The following is a 17454-nucleotide window of genomic DNA, read 5'->3' as shown; positions in this document are numbered from 1 at the left end:
ATGGCAGGGTGAAACCCGTTGTCACCAAGGTCCAGGCCTTGGTGGACGCGGCAATCCCCAAAACCAAGGCTCAGGTGAGGTCTCTACTGGGGTTAGCCGGTTATTACCGCCGCTTTATCCCCGAGTATGCCACAGTGGTTAATCCCTTAGTTGACCTCACCAGAAAGAGCGCACCAAATTCAATTAAGTGGTCAGAAGAATGTCAGGGGGCGTTTGATATTGTTAAGCAGAGACTTTGCCAGGCCCCCGCTCTCATCACTCCAGACTTCACTAAAAGATTCATCCTCCACACCGATGCTTCGGATGTCGGTTTGGGTGCAGTCCTGTCCCAAATGGTAGGCGGAGTAGAACATCCGATTTTGTACATAAGTAAAAAAATGCTCCCTCGGGAGCGCAACTACTCCGTCGTCGAAAAAGAGTGTTTGGCCATCAAATGGGCTACTCACTCTTTGAGATACTACCTGCTGGGACACTCATTTGATCTCGTCACTGACCACGCCCTACTCAAGTGGTTAAGCACAATGAAGGACAGCAATGCCCGGATAACTCGGTGGTATCTGGCATTGCAGCCCTTCATGTACCACATGGTACACCGTGTAGGGAAAGACCACCAAAATGCGGATTATTTTTCCCGGGAGGGGGGAGTAATGGGAAAGGTAGATTCAGCCGAGTGTTCCTTCGGCTCCACTCTGAGCGGTGGGATATGTGACAGAGATCGAATGATTCTTGGTGTTAGATCTCCCTCTCGACCTGTGAGGGCACGGTGCAAGAGGAACAGAGTACCCTTAATTAAATGGCGGAGCTACGGTATCCAAATTCAGTGACCCCGACGGTAAACTGTGTGGCATCCGAGGATTGGAGGAGCGGATGCGCTCGTTAACTTAGAGGTCATGAGCGAGGATATAAATAGGTGGGTAGCGTACGTGATCGGTTCCTTTTTTGCATATGGTTAGGAACAACCTAGAAAAGGAGACTGTATATTGAATACCGTGAGTGTTATTTGTGAGTCTGTGTGTTAACACTGTTTGTCTTGGGTTTGTTGTATTCAAAGAATACTAACCCACACGATCCGGAGCTGCAGCTGCAGGCCAACGTAAAAACCGGACATCACTGCTCACCTTTTCCACTACAGGAACCGTCTTTGCACCACTAACGAAATCACGCACTGTCTGTGTATATGTGTTTTGTGTGGGTGAAAGAACTGGACTTTGGGTTACGGGTCAAACCCGCTGGATTATAAACAGAAGTGTTACACGCCGCTGTACCACTTCTTTCATTATTGTTTACAGGTTTTGCCTTGAGGCTCTGGACATTTAATAATTTAAATAAACACCCTTGCACCTGTACAACAATGTCTGTGTGATTAATCCGCTCTGCACTGCACTCACCTGCACGTATTCACCACTTTGCCACAGACCTCTAGTCAGTTTTGAAAATATATCCACTTATAGGCGTATAACAATCTAGTGGAGCCTGCCCTAGCATTCTGCAACATACCCACGACTGTGTCAGATAGCCCTAGGGATGACCAGCGGTTCCATTCAGGGGCCAGACCCATAATTGGAACCTGCCTGGCTCTGGATGCCAGAGAGCGCCTTTCGCCTGACTGAGGAGATCCAGGCAAAGCGGGATCTCCCATGGCTGGCCTTGTAGGAGCTGGCTAGGATGTTGATGCCTAAGCGGTGGAGGGAGTATCACAGGGGGCAATGTGTCATCCCTGCCGAGGGGAAGAGATCTACCTGCACCTTTCCGAACCATTTCCAAATGCACTCCACCACCTGCGGGTGGAGCCGCCACTCTGACGGAGGTCTCCCTCGACAGGAGGTCCGCTGCCCAGTTCGCCACTCCGGGAAGATGCTTCGCCTGTAGGGACAGCAGATTTCGTTGTGCCCAAGTCAGGAGCTAGGGACCGAAGGCCACCCTGGTGGTTGACATACGCCACCGCTGATGTGTTGTCCGTCCAGACCAACACATGTGCCCCTTGGAGCACTGGGAGAAAGTGCTGGAGAGCAAAGTAAACCGCCTGCAACTCCATCATGTTTATGTGCAGGGATGTCCAACTGCCCGACCAGGTGCCACGGATTCCTCTGCCTTCCCAGACCGCCCCCCAACCCAGTTTTGTAGCACAAATTGTAGCACGTAACCGGTGTACACAGTGGCGAGCACCCAGGTGTCTGAGGTACAAGCGCGGCAAATATTGCAGCTGGTGTGTTGTGAAAGGATGGGTCCCTGCTGAGGCTGCTGAGGTTGAGGCGGCTGCCTAGAGCGATGGCCCTGGAACTTCCTTCTGGAACGCTGTTGCGTGGTGCGCCACACCCTGCTTTCCCCTGCCTGCAGGAGGGCCCGGTTGCCTGCTGCCATGGTGGACTACAGGCGGTGCCTCAGGTCACCCAGCGGAGCCGTGGGGACCGGGACTGTCTGGGTTATAATGTGCGCCTGGGGAGAAGGCCAACGGCTCGACCTGCCCCACGCCAGAATGCGGGGAGAACATAAGAACATAAGAAAGTTTACAAACGAGAGGAGGCCATTCAGCCCATCTTGCTTGTTTAGTTGTTAGTAGCTTATTGTTCCCAGAATCTCATCAAGCAGCTTCTTGAAGGATCCCAGGGTGTCAGCTTCAATAACATTACTGGGGAGATGGTTCCAGACCCTCACAATTCTCTGTGTAACAAAGTGCCTCCTATTTTCTGTTCTGAATGCCCCTTTATCTAATCTCCATTTATGACCCCTGGTCCTTTTTTCTTTTTTCAAGTCAAAGAAGTCCCCCGGGTTGACATTGTCTATACCTTTTAGGATTTTGAATGTTTGAATCAGATCGCCGCGTAGTCTTCATTGTTCAAGACTGAATAGATTCAATTCTTTTAGCCTGTCTGCATATGACATGCCTTTTAAACCTGGGATAATTCTGGTTGCTCTTCTTTGCACTCTTTCTAGAGCAGCAATATCCTTTTTGTAACGAGGTGACCAGAACTGAACACAGTATTCTAGGTGAGGTCTTACTAATGCATTGTAGAGTTTTAACATTACTTCCCTTGATTTAAATTCAACACTTCTCACAATATATCCGAGCATCTTGTTTGCCTTTTTTATAGCTTCCCCACATTGTCTAGATGAAGACACTTCTGCGTCAACATAAACTCCTAGGTCTTTTTCATAGTTCCCTTCTTCAATTTCTCCCATATGATATTTATAATGCACATTTTTATTGCCCGCATGCAATACTTTACTCTATACTTTTCTCTATTAAATTTCATTTGCCATGTGTCTGCTCAATTCTGAATGCTGTCTAGATCATTTTGAATGACCTTTGCTGCTTCAACAGTGTTTGCCACTCCTCCTATTTTTGTGTCGTCTGCAAATTTAATGAGTTTGCATACTATACCAGAATCTAAATCATTAATGTAGATTAGGAATAGCAGAGGACCTAATACTGATCTCTGTGGTACACCACTGGTTATCTCACTCCATTTTGAGGTTTCTCCTCTAATCAGTCCTTTCTGTTTTCTACCTGTTAACCACTCCCTAATCCATGTGCATGCATTTCCTTGAATCCCTACTGCGTTCAGTTTGAGAATTAATCTTTTATGCGGGACTTTGTCAAAAGCTTTCTGGAAATCTAAATAGACCATGTCGTATGCTTTGCAGTTATCCATTTTCAATGTTGCATCCTCAAAAAAGTCAAGTAGGTTAGTTAGACATGATCTCCCTTTCCTAAAACCATACTGGCTGTCTCCCAGGATATTGTTACCATATAGGTAATTTTCCATTTTGGATCTTATTATAGTTTCCATAAGTTTACATATAATAGAAGTCAGGCTTACTGGTCTGTAGTTACCTGGTTTGGTTTTGTCTCCCTTTTTGTGGATCGGTATTACGTTTGCTATTCTCCAGTCTGTCGGTACAACCCCTGTGTCAAGAGACTGTTGCATGATCTTGGTTAGCGGTTTGTAAATAACTTCTTTCATTTCTTTGAGTACTATTGGGAGGATCTAATCCGGCCCAGGGGATTTGTTTATTTTAAGGGCTCCTAGTCCCTTTAACACTTCTGCCTCTGTTGGGAGAGCAGCGCAATCACTTGCCGAGACGCCTCGCATTCCCGGTGGGAGTGCTGCAGAACTTCCTCCACTGCTGCGCTTAAGCACCGTCTGCACCGAGGTACTGACGCACCGAGGGCACCACGTGCACCAGGCTATGCGTGCACCGAGGCAAACGTACCACATGCACCAACCAAACACTGTGCACCGAGTGTACTGGACACCGTGTGCATGAGCACTGCAGGCTTTTTGCGTACCGAGTTTACCGAGTACACTGAGCACCACGTGCACTGAGTACTGTATGCACCTAGTGTACCGAGCACTGAGGGCGCTATGCGGACCGGGGTACTAAACACCGTGCGTACAGAGCACCGTGGGCACCGAGTACCGTGCGCACTGAGTATCGTGCTCAGTGACTAGGTGTGTGCCTGCCATAACCACATGTAGTCACACACCTGGTCAGCGTGCAGCATACACCAGGGAGACACACGGGCTGAAGGAAGCCGCAGCGGATGAGTGAAAAAACCAAAAGGGGAGAACATCGGGGTGGGCTGGCCGAGGCAGCCAGTGAGGTCTACTCGACAGCGGGGCAGGTAGAACACAGCTCCGGTGGAGGAATTACATGGCTGACTGGCTGTTGTTGTTTTTTTTTTAACTGTACGCAGCCAAAATATACAGCACAAACACAGGAAAAGCAAGGGTGTGCATTCAGGGTCAACACACAGGTGGACACGCAACAACAATAGTTTCTACAATAATATTAATTTTTATTTCTATTTCGCCAAAACTACGCGAATGGCAGCCGGCGGAATCACTCAACGGCGGTGATGCAGCAAAGCCTAGCGACGGCAGAGGAACAGTGTTCTCCCTAAGAGTGTAGGCTGAAAAGACAACACACACGCACTCCTAAATCAATACTGTACAAGCAGTCACTCACACACAACAGACAGTGTATACAGACAGCCTGCAACGCAAGCAAGGCAGGCTGTGAGGAAAGGAGCAGAAAGAAGCTAAAGAGTTAGAGCTGCTGATTCCACGAAAGCGGCAAGCCGGCTTTCAGCACAAATGCAAGGGAACTGCAGTCGACTCGGAAAAGCTCTTTAAAAAACACACTCAGTTCAGTAACACAGAAGCTTCCCTTACCGTAGGTGAGAGACAAAAGAGAAAATGGTCGCCGTGGGTTGACTGTTTAATCCCTCAATAGGCGGGACCGATGACGTCACCGCAGGAAGGGGCCCATCGGCAGCTCTGATATAAAATGCTCAGTGAATACCTACCTATGGCAGGCATATCCCATAAGTATGTTGGTGGTCGTCTTCGAATTGAACAACGTGGATACAATTTAAAAGGTATGAAGTTTATTTTATAGACCAAAAGTAAAATTAAATAACTGTTAAAACATTACGATTTTATCGAGAGGAACGGTAGTTCCTCACGCCAAATTACAGCGAAGCACAAGAACTGCCAGTGACTATCTATATATCTATACAGCAAGGATAGTTTACGTGTTTTCAGGGTATTGGAGCAGCAAAAGTAAATCAGCCAAAAGCACTGTTCCACATTTAATTTGTAGTTCTCAACACTCTTATGTGAAATGTAGAAACAAAAAACCTGTAAAAACTGTAAAAAACTTGGCTTGTGTTTTTGATATCTCCACTTTAAATGGCTGGGCACTTTTGATAACTTGGTGTTTTTTCACATTTCCAATGTGTTTTTGTTTCATAAGGTAACAGGCAATGACCTAACATGATATTAAGTTTATTCAGTGTCTATAAAATGCAAAATTAATCTGTCATGGAGATTATTTTGTTAACTGACTTCAATTTACAATACTACCAGCTGCACACAATTAACAGTAATACAATTTAGTCTGGCAGGGAGGATTTTAACCCTGTTCCTGCCATACAATAAACATGTTTACGTCGCAGGGCTCTTGCCCTGCTACTATATATATATATATATATTAGGACTGTCAATTAATCACAGTTAACTTCTGCGATTAACGCGTTAATTCTTTTGGTGATTAATTATTTTAACGCGCGTTAATTGCATTGCTGTGTCTTGAGCCTTTCGGCACACCGTACTTCAATCCCAGCCGCAGCAACATTGTATTGAGTGTCTCTGAGTGCAGTTATTGTTTAAACAGATAAATAATAAGTTAGTCACTGAACCGCGTAATGGAGCAATGCACTAAAAATGAATGAGAGGTTTATTTTTTTTTTTTAAATGTTCTGATGGCTCACGGACAGAAAGATGCTTACTTGTCTACTGTCAAAGTGAGTTCCAGTATCACACACGAGTGCATCTAAGCTGCTGCGTGCTGAACACGCCTTCGCTTTGTAACAGAGCAAGGGCTCTGAATGTAAATAGTTTGGTTGATGTTTGTGATTTGGTGGTGGTTGGCAGGGACAGGGTTAATTCCTCTCCCTGCCAAAAAAATGTGAGAATGTGGCTGTTCCCAATCAAGGTAATTGGTGTTAATTGGGAACAACCACATACTATAAAAAGAGAGCTTCCAGCTCCATTAAAGGGGAGATCACCAGGGAGCTGGTGTAAGGAAAGTTTGGCTGTTTAAAGAGAGGGAAACTGTTTGTAAAGGTGTTTGTTGACAGGTAAACGGCTTAGTCATCCTGTGTGTGAGTCAGGGACCTGTGTAAGTGAAGTTAGGCTCTATGTTGAGCTAGGCTTTTGTTTTGATTATTTGTTTTGTGTTATGAAAATTAAAGTGCGCAGTAGTGCTTCAAATCAAAGTTCTGTGTCTGGGTCTGTTTTAAGGGGCAAACAAACCAAAGACAGAGAGGCAACTTTACAAAAAATACACTAGCAGCTCTTCTGCTACAGACAACAACAATACAATAACAAATTAAACTCACCAGTTTTGACAGAAATTCAGGATCGCTGCACGATCATGAATCAAGCTAAGCTGGCACACAGGCCTACTCAAATCTGTGCTTATATGAATGCCAGGTTTAAGTACATTTATGTATTTGTTATTATTTTTTTTAAACTGTGCACCCCAAAGGCAGGAGCTCAAGTTTAGGAGAAAAGGGCGATTTTTTAACATGTCGCAGGCTTTAGCCAATCAAAGCAAAGTAGTTATTGTGATGCTATGTTTGGGTGGGATCTTCCTCTCTCACACATGAATCATGTGCAAGCCGCGTTTGATTGACAGCTTGTGAGGCAGCTGGCGCAGATCTTTTGAAAGTCCCAGACGTTTCCGTATTCCGACTTTATTTTAAATTTTTAATGTGTTTTAACCAATCTTGCAGACTAATTAGTAGTAGTGCAGCGGTCAACGTGGCAAAACAAATTAGTCTATTTAATGTTTTTAAAAGACAATGGACGAATTTACATCTACTTCAGCAGTGGAAATGGTAACATGTGAAAATAAATGCTGGAAGAGAAAATGACCAAATCGACTGGATGATTTGTTTGTTACTTCATCTTTGGGAAAGTGAACCAGGGAGCACTATAATTTATTTATTATTTAGCAGATGCTTTTACCCAAGACAACTTACAGAGACTAGGGTGTGTGAACTATGCATCAGCTGCAGAGTCACTTACAAGTGTGTCTCACCCGAAGACAGAGCACAAGGAGGTTAAGTGACTTGCTCAGGGTCACAGAATGAGTCAGTGGCTGAGGTGGGATTTGAACTGGGGACTTCCTGCTTACAAGCCCATTTCTTTAACCACTGGACCACACATCCTCCGGCTGTATTTATAATGAAGATTTGAGAGCAATGTGGAATCATATTTTAGGTTGTGAACTGCGAAGTGAAAAAATGACACACGGCCTCATGGAAGAGCGTCTGCATGCTTGCCAAAATCAGACACATTCGGCAATAGATCTACTGAACTGGCATGTACTTTGTACAACGTTAATATGGAGGAAGCTGAAGTTTCAGTCTTCGTTCAACAAATAAAGTGCAAATCGACTGTGGGGAAAAATATCCAACAGTAGTTAAGTTTTAGATTATTGCCACTTGTATACCGGTGTCGTAGGAAATAAGTTGATCACGCAAGCGCAGTAAGGCAGGGCTACAGTTTGATTAAAGGGGAGGTTCACTGCATGGCTTTTTTATTTTTATCTGGCCATTTTATTTACTAGACTCTATATGTTGGTGCGTGTTCGTGCCACTATATTTTCGTATGAACTTTAAAATGTGTGATCGACAACTGTTTCTATGGTAAACTGTTTTAAACATCTGTCTTTTTATGTTTATATAACATCGATGTCAATCTGATGTAGTTTATGTGTGATCGCTGAGATTTATTGATATATTAAATGATTTTACACGTCAAAACGTTGTCAATCTTTAATCAAAATTAAAATGTTTCAGTATTATAATCTGATGACATGCTGCATCCATCATATTAGTATGACAAGGTCGTATTTTTACATTTTAATATTAGTACAGCTGTAACTTTACTACAGTTTAGATGTAGCAAAACGTAGGCCTACACTGAGAGTTAAAAAAAAATGAATAGTATATTGAGTACCTTGATTTGTCTGCATGTCTTAAGCATTAACATTTATTGTTACACATACAATTATGTTTATTTAAAAAAGGTTCTAGGTTTTTAAATTGGGATAGGGTGAAGAAAATTAACCACAAACAGCCAGACAAAAGTGTTTTTTAGTAAGGAATTGTGTCGTGTATTCAGGTTGGGAATTTTGAAAAAATCTCTCATGTTTGCACACAGTACATTAACATAAATGCCATATTCTTCGTAAACATGACAATTGTATTCCTTGCAGTAATGTATTACTAAGGGATAAGATCTGAAAAAAAAGGATCCTGTCAAATCCTCTTGATAGGACAAATACAGAAATGAAAAACGTATGCCATGGTAGATATGATTGCTTGTTATGTCTTACATGGTTGTTGCACTTCAGGAATTTACCATTTTTAAAATCATGCTGATCTACAGTAGCCTACATATACTGTATGATCTCTTTTTCTTACAATAGCTATCTTGGTTGGTATTGAACTACAAGTATTTACCACGGTTTAGCAAAGACGTTAACTCTTTAGTTTTTAACTAATTAATGTACTGTTTCTTCCCACACTTGTAATTGAAATACATACACTATGATAACCAGTCTCCTGTTGGTTTTTTCCTAATTATACAAAGTACTGTATGTAAAAATAAATTAAACAACAAAGCACATAATACTAAATAATAATACTGTATAAGCAACATTTTTCAAGTACATGATGTGATTAATGTGCACCATCGCAGCGTCACACTGTCGCATATATCCAATCTATTCATTTTTAATTATTTATTTAATATACAAAGTACTTTATGTAAAAATAAATGAAAGAACAAATATAACATAATAATAATGTATAAGCAACGTTTTTCAAGTACATCGTGTGATTGATGTGCACCGTGGCCTAGTTCGCAGCATGGAGCTTAATTTTTTCCATGATTGCAACTCATGCTTTAACTTTTTGAAAATCGCTCGCATACCTGCTGTCCATACTGTAGTGCTTCCCAAAACAAAAACACCTCCAGAAATGCAAAATAACGTTAATACGTAACACATTTTGCTAGTTGTCTGCGTTGTAAAACGCAGACCTTGTTTTCTCTCGGTTTCTTTATTATTATTATTCCAGTTTCCAACAAAATTCCGCACGCATCTCCTCCTAGAGCTTTGAACTGATCAACTCAAAACTTTGCACAACTACCGCACTCTATCTCACTTGAGTTGCTATTACTTTTGGTGGCGATTGGACTGGTGGATTTGGGGGTAACAGGTCATGACCCCCAAAAATTAAACGGCTTATAACTCCTTTTAGGAGCAAGATAGGGTCATAGTTACAATTGAACATGTATAGAAAGCCATTGGTTCCCTAAAAGTCAACGCGGGATTCGTTGATCCCTTCTCAGAGCTAGATATGGACATTTTTCTGTTTCAAGAATGACAGCTAAAAACTGGACATCTCCTACTCCTACAGTTTTCATCCGATCAGCTCTTCCAATAGGTTTGAATTTGGTTGCTATTAATTTTTGTGGTGATCGGATTTGAAATGTGGGCGCAGTGCCCACAAAAATGCCACATTCCAACTTTCTCTGTCTGCCCTCTGGTGGTCAAATCTTGTAACTGCAGATTTGACAGTATTGTGCTCCTTAAACACTGCAGATAGTCATGTTTACTATAGAATCTGTATAGAAATCCAAGTATGCCATATCCAAAAATGACCTTGACCTGTCGTGTTTTACAACGCAGACGAAGTTTCTCCAGTAACTTCCATTCTAGTTAACGTTTGTTACACAAACAGAAATACACAATCAGAAATGTACAATCATACAATTCATTTTAAATTATTTATTTGCTGCTAATATATATTACAGCGATATTCACATTCCCTTATCTAGCGTATACTGTTGAATATATCCAATCTACATGTTAATGTAAATTATACATACAAAAGTCATTTTAAATTATGCATTTTTGTTAGGCTAATATATCGGATCTAAAGCGATATTCACACCATCTTATCTAGCAGCATACTGCCGAATAAATCAGATCTACTAATTGATATAAATTATATTTACAAAATTAATTTTAAATTATTTATTGTTCATTAATATATCCAATCAACTTATTATACTGACTAGGCAATCGTAAGTCATTTACTAACTTTCATTGTATTTAATACGTGCCTAGCAGGCCTTATTGACAGTCCTGAGTCCTGTACATTCTTACTATACGTTGCTTGCTGTTGCATATGCCTGGGTTTTATCCCTGTGCCAGCAGCTTCAGGGACCGGTACAGCCAGCTGTGCCTGCGGCCAGACCGCCCCCCGGCGCAGAGGCAAGGTGTTTAAAAGTAGTCGGGTAACATGGTTTTGTATTGCATATAAAAGTGCCGCCATTAGGGTTGCCCGGGAGGGGGTTCTATTTGTAATTTTATTTTTATATAGATGCTCAGAAATTGTATCCTGCGAAGGAGTTAATTACAAAAAACTAACTTTGCACAGTGGAGCGTTGAGAGAGTAGCTCATACCCAAACGGCAATTAACAGTGATAATCCTATTATTTAATCTAATTAGTAATACGGTACCTTACTGGTCCATATTTCTTTGCGCTCCTGGTTGTTTGAATGGGTGAGTTCTTTAACACTAGCACCGCAATAGCCGCTTTTTGAACGGCTTTTGCAATTCAAATTTAAATATCTCTGCATATGTGAATATCTTGTGCATGTCCATTCTTAAGTGTTACTAAATATTTGAATTAAATACCTGTACGGTGTTTCAGCTGCAGAATCGTAAAAATTAATAAGTTATAAGCACTTGCTTCTTCAACCGCCAGACCAGCAGTTTATGCAGCATATTGAAATCAATACAATATAGCCGACAATTTAGTCTAGGCTTTGTAATAAAATCAACGTTGTTGTGAAATAACATATTATAATCCTGTTGAGTGCTTGAAACACTGATGAAAGTCATTCTACACATCATATATTATTATTATTTACACTACATTTCTCAGGCAGTGTGACGGTGCAAAACATTTTTTTAAAAATGTGACCATCGGGACTGATGCTAAACAAAAGCCATTTTACAATGCAACAAAGTACGGTGTAGATACACTGGATCAAATGGCACACCTGTATTCTGTCAAAGGTGGTACTCGCAGGTGGCCTGTGTCTGTTTTTTATAATGTTTTGGACCTAGCAGCCATCAACGCTTTGGTTTTGTACAAGGAGTGCACCGGCAACACAATCACTCGGAGGGACTTCAATTTGCAGCTAGCCCTGGAGCTACGGCAGAAACATTTTGATAAGAGACACGAAAGCCGGCTGGCAAATGCCCTTCAACCTTCAGCCAGCGCTGCGCCCACTGGCACATGGAATAAAAGACAATTTCAGGTTGCTAAATGCAATAAAAACAGTACTTTAGATGAACACACCCGTTGTGAAAAGGCAAGTCTGTGGCAAATGCTGTAAATGATACAAAACACGACGCAAAAAGCATGCAAATTCGAAAAATGCTAATGATTCGTCACACACACGTGACCTTTCCTTAGCCCTACCTTAAATTAACAAAATATTCATCTCCAGAGTCATTTACTCGCCACCATCCATGTTTTCATCGTGTTTAACTGTAACTCCCCTTTTAAAATGAACCTGAGCACTGTTTAATGTGTTTTGGTTTCTGAATTAAAACAGAGAAACTGTTAATTGTGAAATGAATTCGTAAAGGAGAGGCAAAAAGTCAGAAGAAAACACAGAATGCCAGAAGCCCTAGTGTGTGTGTGTGTGCGCGTGCGCGTGTGTATAACTCGTCTCTAAGAGATAGTCTGTTTTTATTTGTTTATTTAAAAAAAGCAACACAGATCTAAAGATCAGTCTATTAATTTTCCTGAAAAACACTGTACAACTATTGTTTTTTTTTTGTAAATTCAGATTCCTTGCACCTATCTGCGGACGCCCATGATCGGAGCCTGTTGTGTAATTTATGGTTGCTGTGTAATTACGTGCTTCAAGGCAATAATTAACAGATATAAACTGACAAAGATTCATACGCTAAAAAAAAATGTCACACTCTCTAGCAGTATTGATAATTATAGTAATTAAATGGGGGTTCACTAGGTATCTGATATTGTAGTTTATTAATTTAAAAACACTCAATAAAAAAGGTAAAGCATTGGAGATCAAATATTGTTTATTTAGGTAGTTCAATACTCCCAACAAGCTTCAAATGTGTTCCAATGAAACAGGGAGTGTCGTATTATGTCAATGGAAGGCATTGTTAAAATGAATTATATCAGGATATCATATTGACTATTCTTAGCAGTTCTTCATGCAGTACAAAGAGAAACTACTATAAATAAAACCCCTTAGAGACTATAGGTTAGCCAATGTTCTGTATTCAGGTTAGCTGTGCTAGTGAATAAACTTTGCAGTTGGTAACATTTTTGTTTTAACAAAAAGACAGCACAGTATAAAAGCTTATTGATTGAGTCGCCACTTGAAAAGATGTATACTTGTTTTCAGTCACTTATTATGTTCACATTTTCATTTACAGAAAAGCCAAGTGAGACACGTTTATATCTACTGCTACCTCCACCTTAGCTTGGACTGCCTATTGAACAATGAGGCTTGGATCTCACTCTTTCTTCTGTGGTAATAAAACAATCTTATTATATCATTCCATTGAAATACCTGATGTACAAATTAATATAAATTACACATCTGAAATGAAATCATAATCAGCTGTGTATTTATAATACTTTTTAAAAAAAAATAACATAGCGGGTATGGCACTGACTGTCACATAATAAACTCCTACCTTCAATTGGGTTACTTATGGTTATAGCATAGCTATCATTTATATTAAGAAAGATGTTTAGAAGTGGAAGTAATGAAAAATCACTTTTTTGTATTTTGTTTCTATTTTGGTTCTTGCATTACTGTATTATTACCTGTTAACAACTAGCTTACTAACATGTTAAACATTTGTGTATGTTTTTTGTTACTTAATATATATATATATAAACCTATTTTTAAACTAACAAAAGATACCGGCATGCCCAAATTAAATGTGATTTCATTTGCTAAGCCTTAGTAATGTAACATCTTTAACCAAGCCTTTAAATAAATGTGATCACATTTTTTCAATGGCCTGGTGTTTGTTGCAATGTAGCATTTTTCCTTAATTTATAAATAGGTTACTATGTGTGTGTGTGTGTGTGTGTGTGTACACACAATATATATATATATCAATTTCAAAACAAGAAAAGCTATCCTTCCATCACCTATACAGATGTTAGCCTTAGGGCGAAATTCTGGGTATGGTAGCTGGGCTGATTAATTAATTAATGTCTATCATCATTAACCTCCTATTTAAACCCCAATCTTACACCCCTTCTCTGTCTAGCGTTTCGTTTTCTTCCATATGCTGCGATCTGTTCTCTGCACAAAATTTGGAAACCTCCCTGCCGGTTTCTCCTCAACAATATCTCATTCATTCTCCATTGGAAACTCAGTACCGTCTGCTTCTAATGCAGCTTCTCCCAGCAACCATACCAACTGCCCCGGCATTAAGGAGATCAAAACGCCCCTGCCAGCAGGCTCAGCCTCCAGAGCAGCTATTTTACAAGGATTGGTCTCTCGTCTAACTTTTAAAAACCCTGTTTGACAACAATATCAACATCCTTACTGAGCCATTTCACATCATCCCCCAGGGTAGAGCCTTCATTTCACATCTCCTTGCTCCTTTCCACAGCATCAAGCCAGGAAGCTCGGAAAAGCATATCTGCGGAATCCAAGAAGGACATCAAAATGTGTGCATTATTAATTCAAAACTGGAACGGGCTTTCACTATTCTACGAAGACTACATCTCAGCCCCCATGACTCGTCCCTTTTCACAGACGCCTCATTTCTAGGATTCAGGGGTTTCATGAATCACCAGATTCCGCACGCTCATCGCAGCAGCAGCTCCAGTGCCATTGCAGGCGTTCCATCCACAAGGTTGCCTTGAACCACACGCTGTAACTGCCATCGGTCTTCTGTGCTCAAAACTGGATTCTTCCTATCCGTTCAATCAAGACTGGATCCTTGATTTCATTGCACACACAAGAGACTTTCTCCATCTGGCTCTAGGCACTATTAAATCATACATTAGTGGGATCCAGTATCGCTATCGTTTTATTGGCAGTTTTTTCCCCCTATCTTGCTGCCTATCCCAACAGTCCGTCTCACACTGCAAACATAGGCCGAGTACAATTTAGCTTCAATAATTGCATCCGGTTCTCATTCAGCCTCTAACATTAGGCACCACACTCTCTCCAAACATTTGAAAGCAAATAATAGAAGATATATGTTTCCACCAACTGGAAATATAGTTTAAACAATAGCATTCAGATATTTTACTAAATAAATAATCGACGGTAAAGATACTAATGTTACACTCAACTCACGCAACATTAAGTTCCACACCACCGTCAAGAGCCAGATCAATATTTATTCTACATTGTCGAGCGCTCAGTTAAAGACGGGGGTACTATGTTCTATGAGTACTATACAACATTCTCCGCTAAAGCCGCTGCCATCTCAGCAGTAGATACCCATTTTGTCGATCGGTCTTCCCCCGATTTAGTCATCTTTTAACTGCATTTTCAGCGGTTCACAAGCAGAGTCCGCAGGCGTTGGTACATTCACAGCCCATTCTACCTCCATATGTCTGAAAATACAATCACGATACAGCATCAGAGCATTTGGGATAAACATTCCAATCACAAGGGCTATTCACATAATCAAATATTCTACCCTGCATCACTTTCTAAAGTCAATGGTGTTATTCTAATCATAACCTCTAGAGGGCAGTATAACACCACAAGTTCTATAAATTTTAGCAGGTCCTCTTTCCCTGTGAAAGTCATGTATTTTCAAATCAGGATCAATTTTACTTCAGAAGTTAATATTTCATTCGTTGTGAGACACATGTTGGATACAGAAACCATGTCCTACTATTATCAACGTTTCAGTCATGGCACCCTCCTACCCTGCAATGGTCAATACACTGAAAGACTGCTCCTAATCAAATCAATAGGTTTCACAGCAGCCTCAGAGCAATGCATTCTTCATCCTCAGGTTATGCAGCGGCTTCAGATCTTCGCATTCTTCATCTCTGCCCGAAGCCAGACCTATCTTCGGCTCCATCTAAACCCTCAAAGTCCAATATTCACATTCAGCCGATCTCTGCTCACTACAGCAGGCCACTGCACACTACTGATGGCAGTCCACCGTTCACTAGTACATATAACTGCTTCAGCAGATCTCTGCTTTCTACAGCTGGGCCACTGCACGCTACTGACAGCACTCTATCGTTTACTTCCTTAGAAATCTGCACTGCTCAGCAGATCCTGCCCTCTACTCTTAATCGCTCCTTACTGCAGCAGATCTCGACTCCCTCTTCAGATCTGCTCACTGTTGCAGCATGCAAAAGTTGCTTTAGTTTACCGTTTAATTCTACAACTGTCCTCCTCCAGAGCTTCCAACGCTCCAGCTTGCCTCCAATACTCGGATCGTGGCAGCCATTTCCGCTTGACTTCCTTAGCAATCTAGTCGTATGTCCGCTCATCCTTTCAAATACCACAAACATTAATACATGGTCAGAGACATGGTATGAGACTGGAAAACGAATGTGAGTTCACCTTTTCCATTCCAAGCAGGCATGATAGTAGCAAACCGCTAATCGATCCCATATTAACTAACACATAGGATGGTCTCACCACTCTCGTCTCCAGAACCACCTTTCTCCACAATCATTTCAGATCGAGCAGCTACTTCCACAGCCAGAGCCAGCATCGATCTCCGTCCGGTCGAGGAGCATGGGGTGCTGGTGCTCTGCAGCAGTCAATTCATACATCTGTTCATCCCCTACCGACATATCAATAGCCATCAAAGGCTAGTTGGCATGCCCGGAGTGGGGGCTACCTGACCTCCGGGATCACCAGAGGTTTTCCCCTTCTAGGAAGGTTTTTTTTTCCTCTCCACTGAGCGGCAGGTAATCACATAACCACACCACACTAACACTATTTTAACACTTGAACCACCACGGTAATCATTTTGTCAGTTTTCACTTTTAAAATGTAAATGACTCTGCCTGTGTTAAAGATCCATGGTTGTCTGTTCTTGACTTTTCTTAAATACATGTATTAAATACCTTGACGGCATTTGAAAGTCAGAATCGCAAAAATAAAAAAAGTTATAAGCATTTCTACCTAGAACCGCCAAAAGTAGTAATTTTGACGGCTTGTTACAGTACATGCTTTTATTGTTAGTATAACCTACAATACGCTGTTTTGTATATGTATACAAGCCAGTTTGTTATCTGTACCTCTGCTGAGTTTACAGCAGTATGTATTGAATAAAATATTGCTCTTGAAGTCTAGATATGTGTTATCCAAATATCTATTGTAATCCTATCAATTCCTTGGAGTACTGCCGTCTGGCTGTCTACGTGACCATATTTAGTCTCCTGTCCTTTAATATTACTATTACAAGAATTTTTTGAGAAATCTGGAGATTTTTGCGTTTTGATTTGAGAGCAACTACAGATATATTTACCTTGGCATCAGAAATTTGGAACGACTTCATTGAAAACAGCATTGCCTGCTTCAAGTAAAACATAAAACATTACATGGACAAGCAGCTGTTTCCGACAAAAGCACAGTGTTGCTGGACACAATACATGTCAAACAAACCTGTCAAATTTGGAATCAAGTTTTGGCTGGCAGCGGACCCTACCCTTACCTGTACAAAGATGAAACTCGCCCAGCTGGTCAGAGACTGGGTGACAATGTAGGCTGATGTAACCGTACTTAGGAAAAGGGATGAATGTTACCAATGACATTTTTTTTATTTATTTCACTGTGATTAGCAAAACAGTTGAAGAAAAA

General features: G+C 41.2%; 1 protein-coding gene across 1 annotated transcript in view; it reads left to right on the top strand.

Moving 5' to 3' along the window:
* LOC117420949 (interleukin-15-like) overlaps positions 1-17454 on the top strand; it is a 36387-nt gene that overhangs the window by 2826 nt on the left and 16107 nt on the right. Inside the window, exon 3 of the mRNA XM_059020970.1 lies at positions 13076-13173. Coding sequence (XP_058876953.1) covers positions 13076-13173 — 98 coding nt within the window. The remainder of the gene's footprint in view (positions 1-13075; positions 13174-17454) is intronic.

The sequence above is a fragment of the Acipenser ruthenus genome, unplaced genomic scaffold, assembly GCF_902713425.1.
Source record: "Acipenser ruthenus unplaced genomic scaffold, fAciRut3.2 maternal haplotype, whole genome shotgun sequence".
In the NCBI taxonomy this organism is placed as follows: Eukaryota; Metazoa; Chordata; class Actinopteri; order Acipenseriformes; family Acipenseridae; genus Acipenser; species Acipenser ruthenus.
The sequence above is the reverse complement of the archived record's forward strand: the minus strand, read 5'-3'. Positions and strand labels throughout refer to the sequence as shown.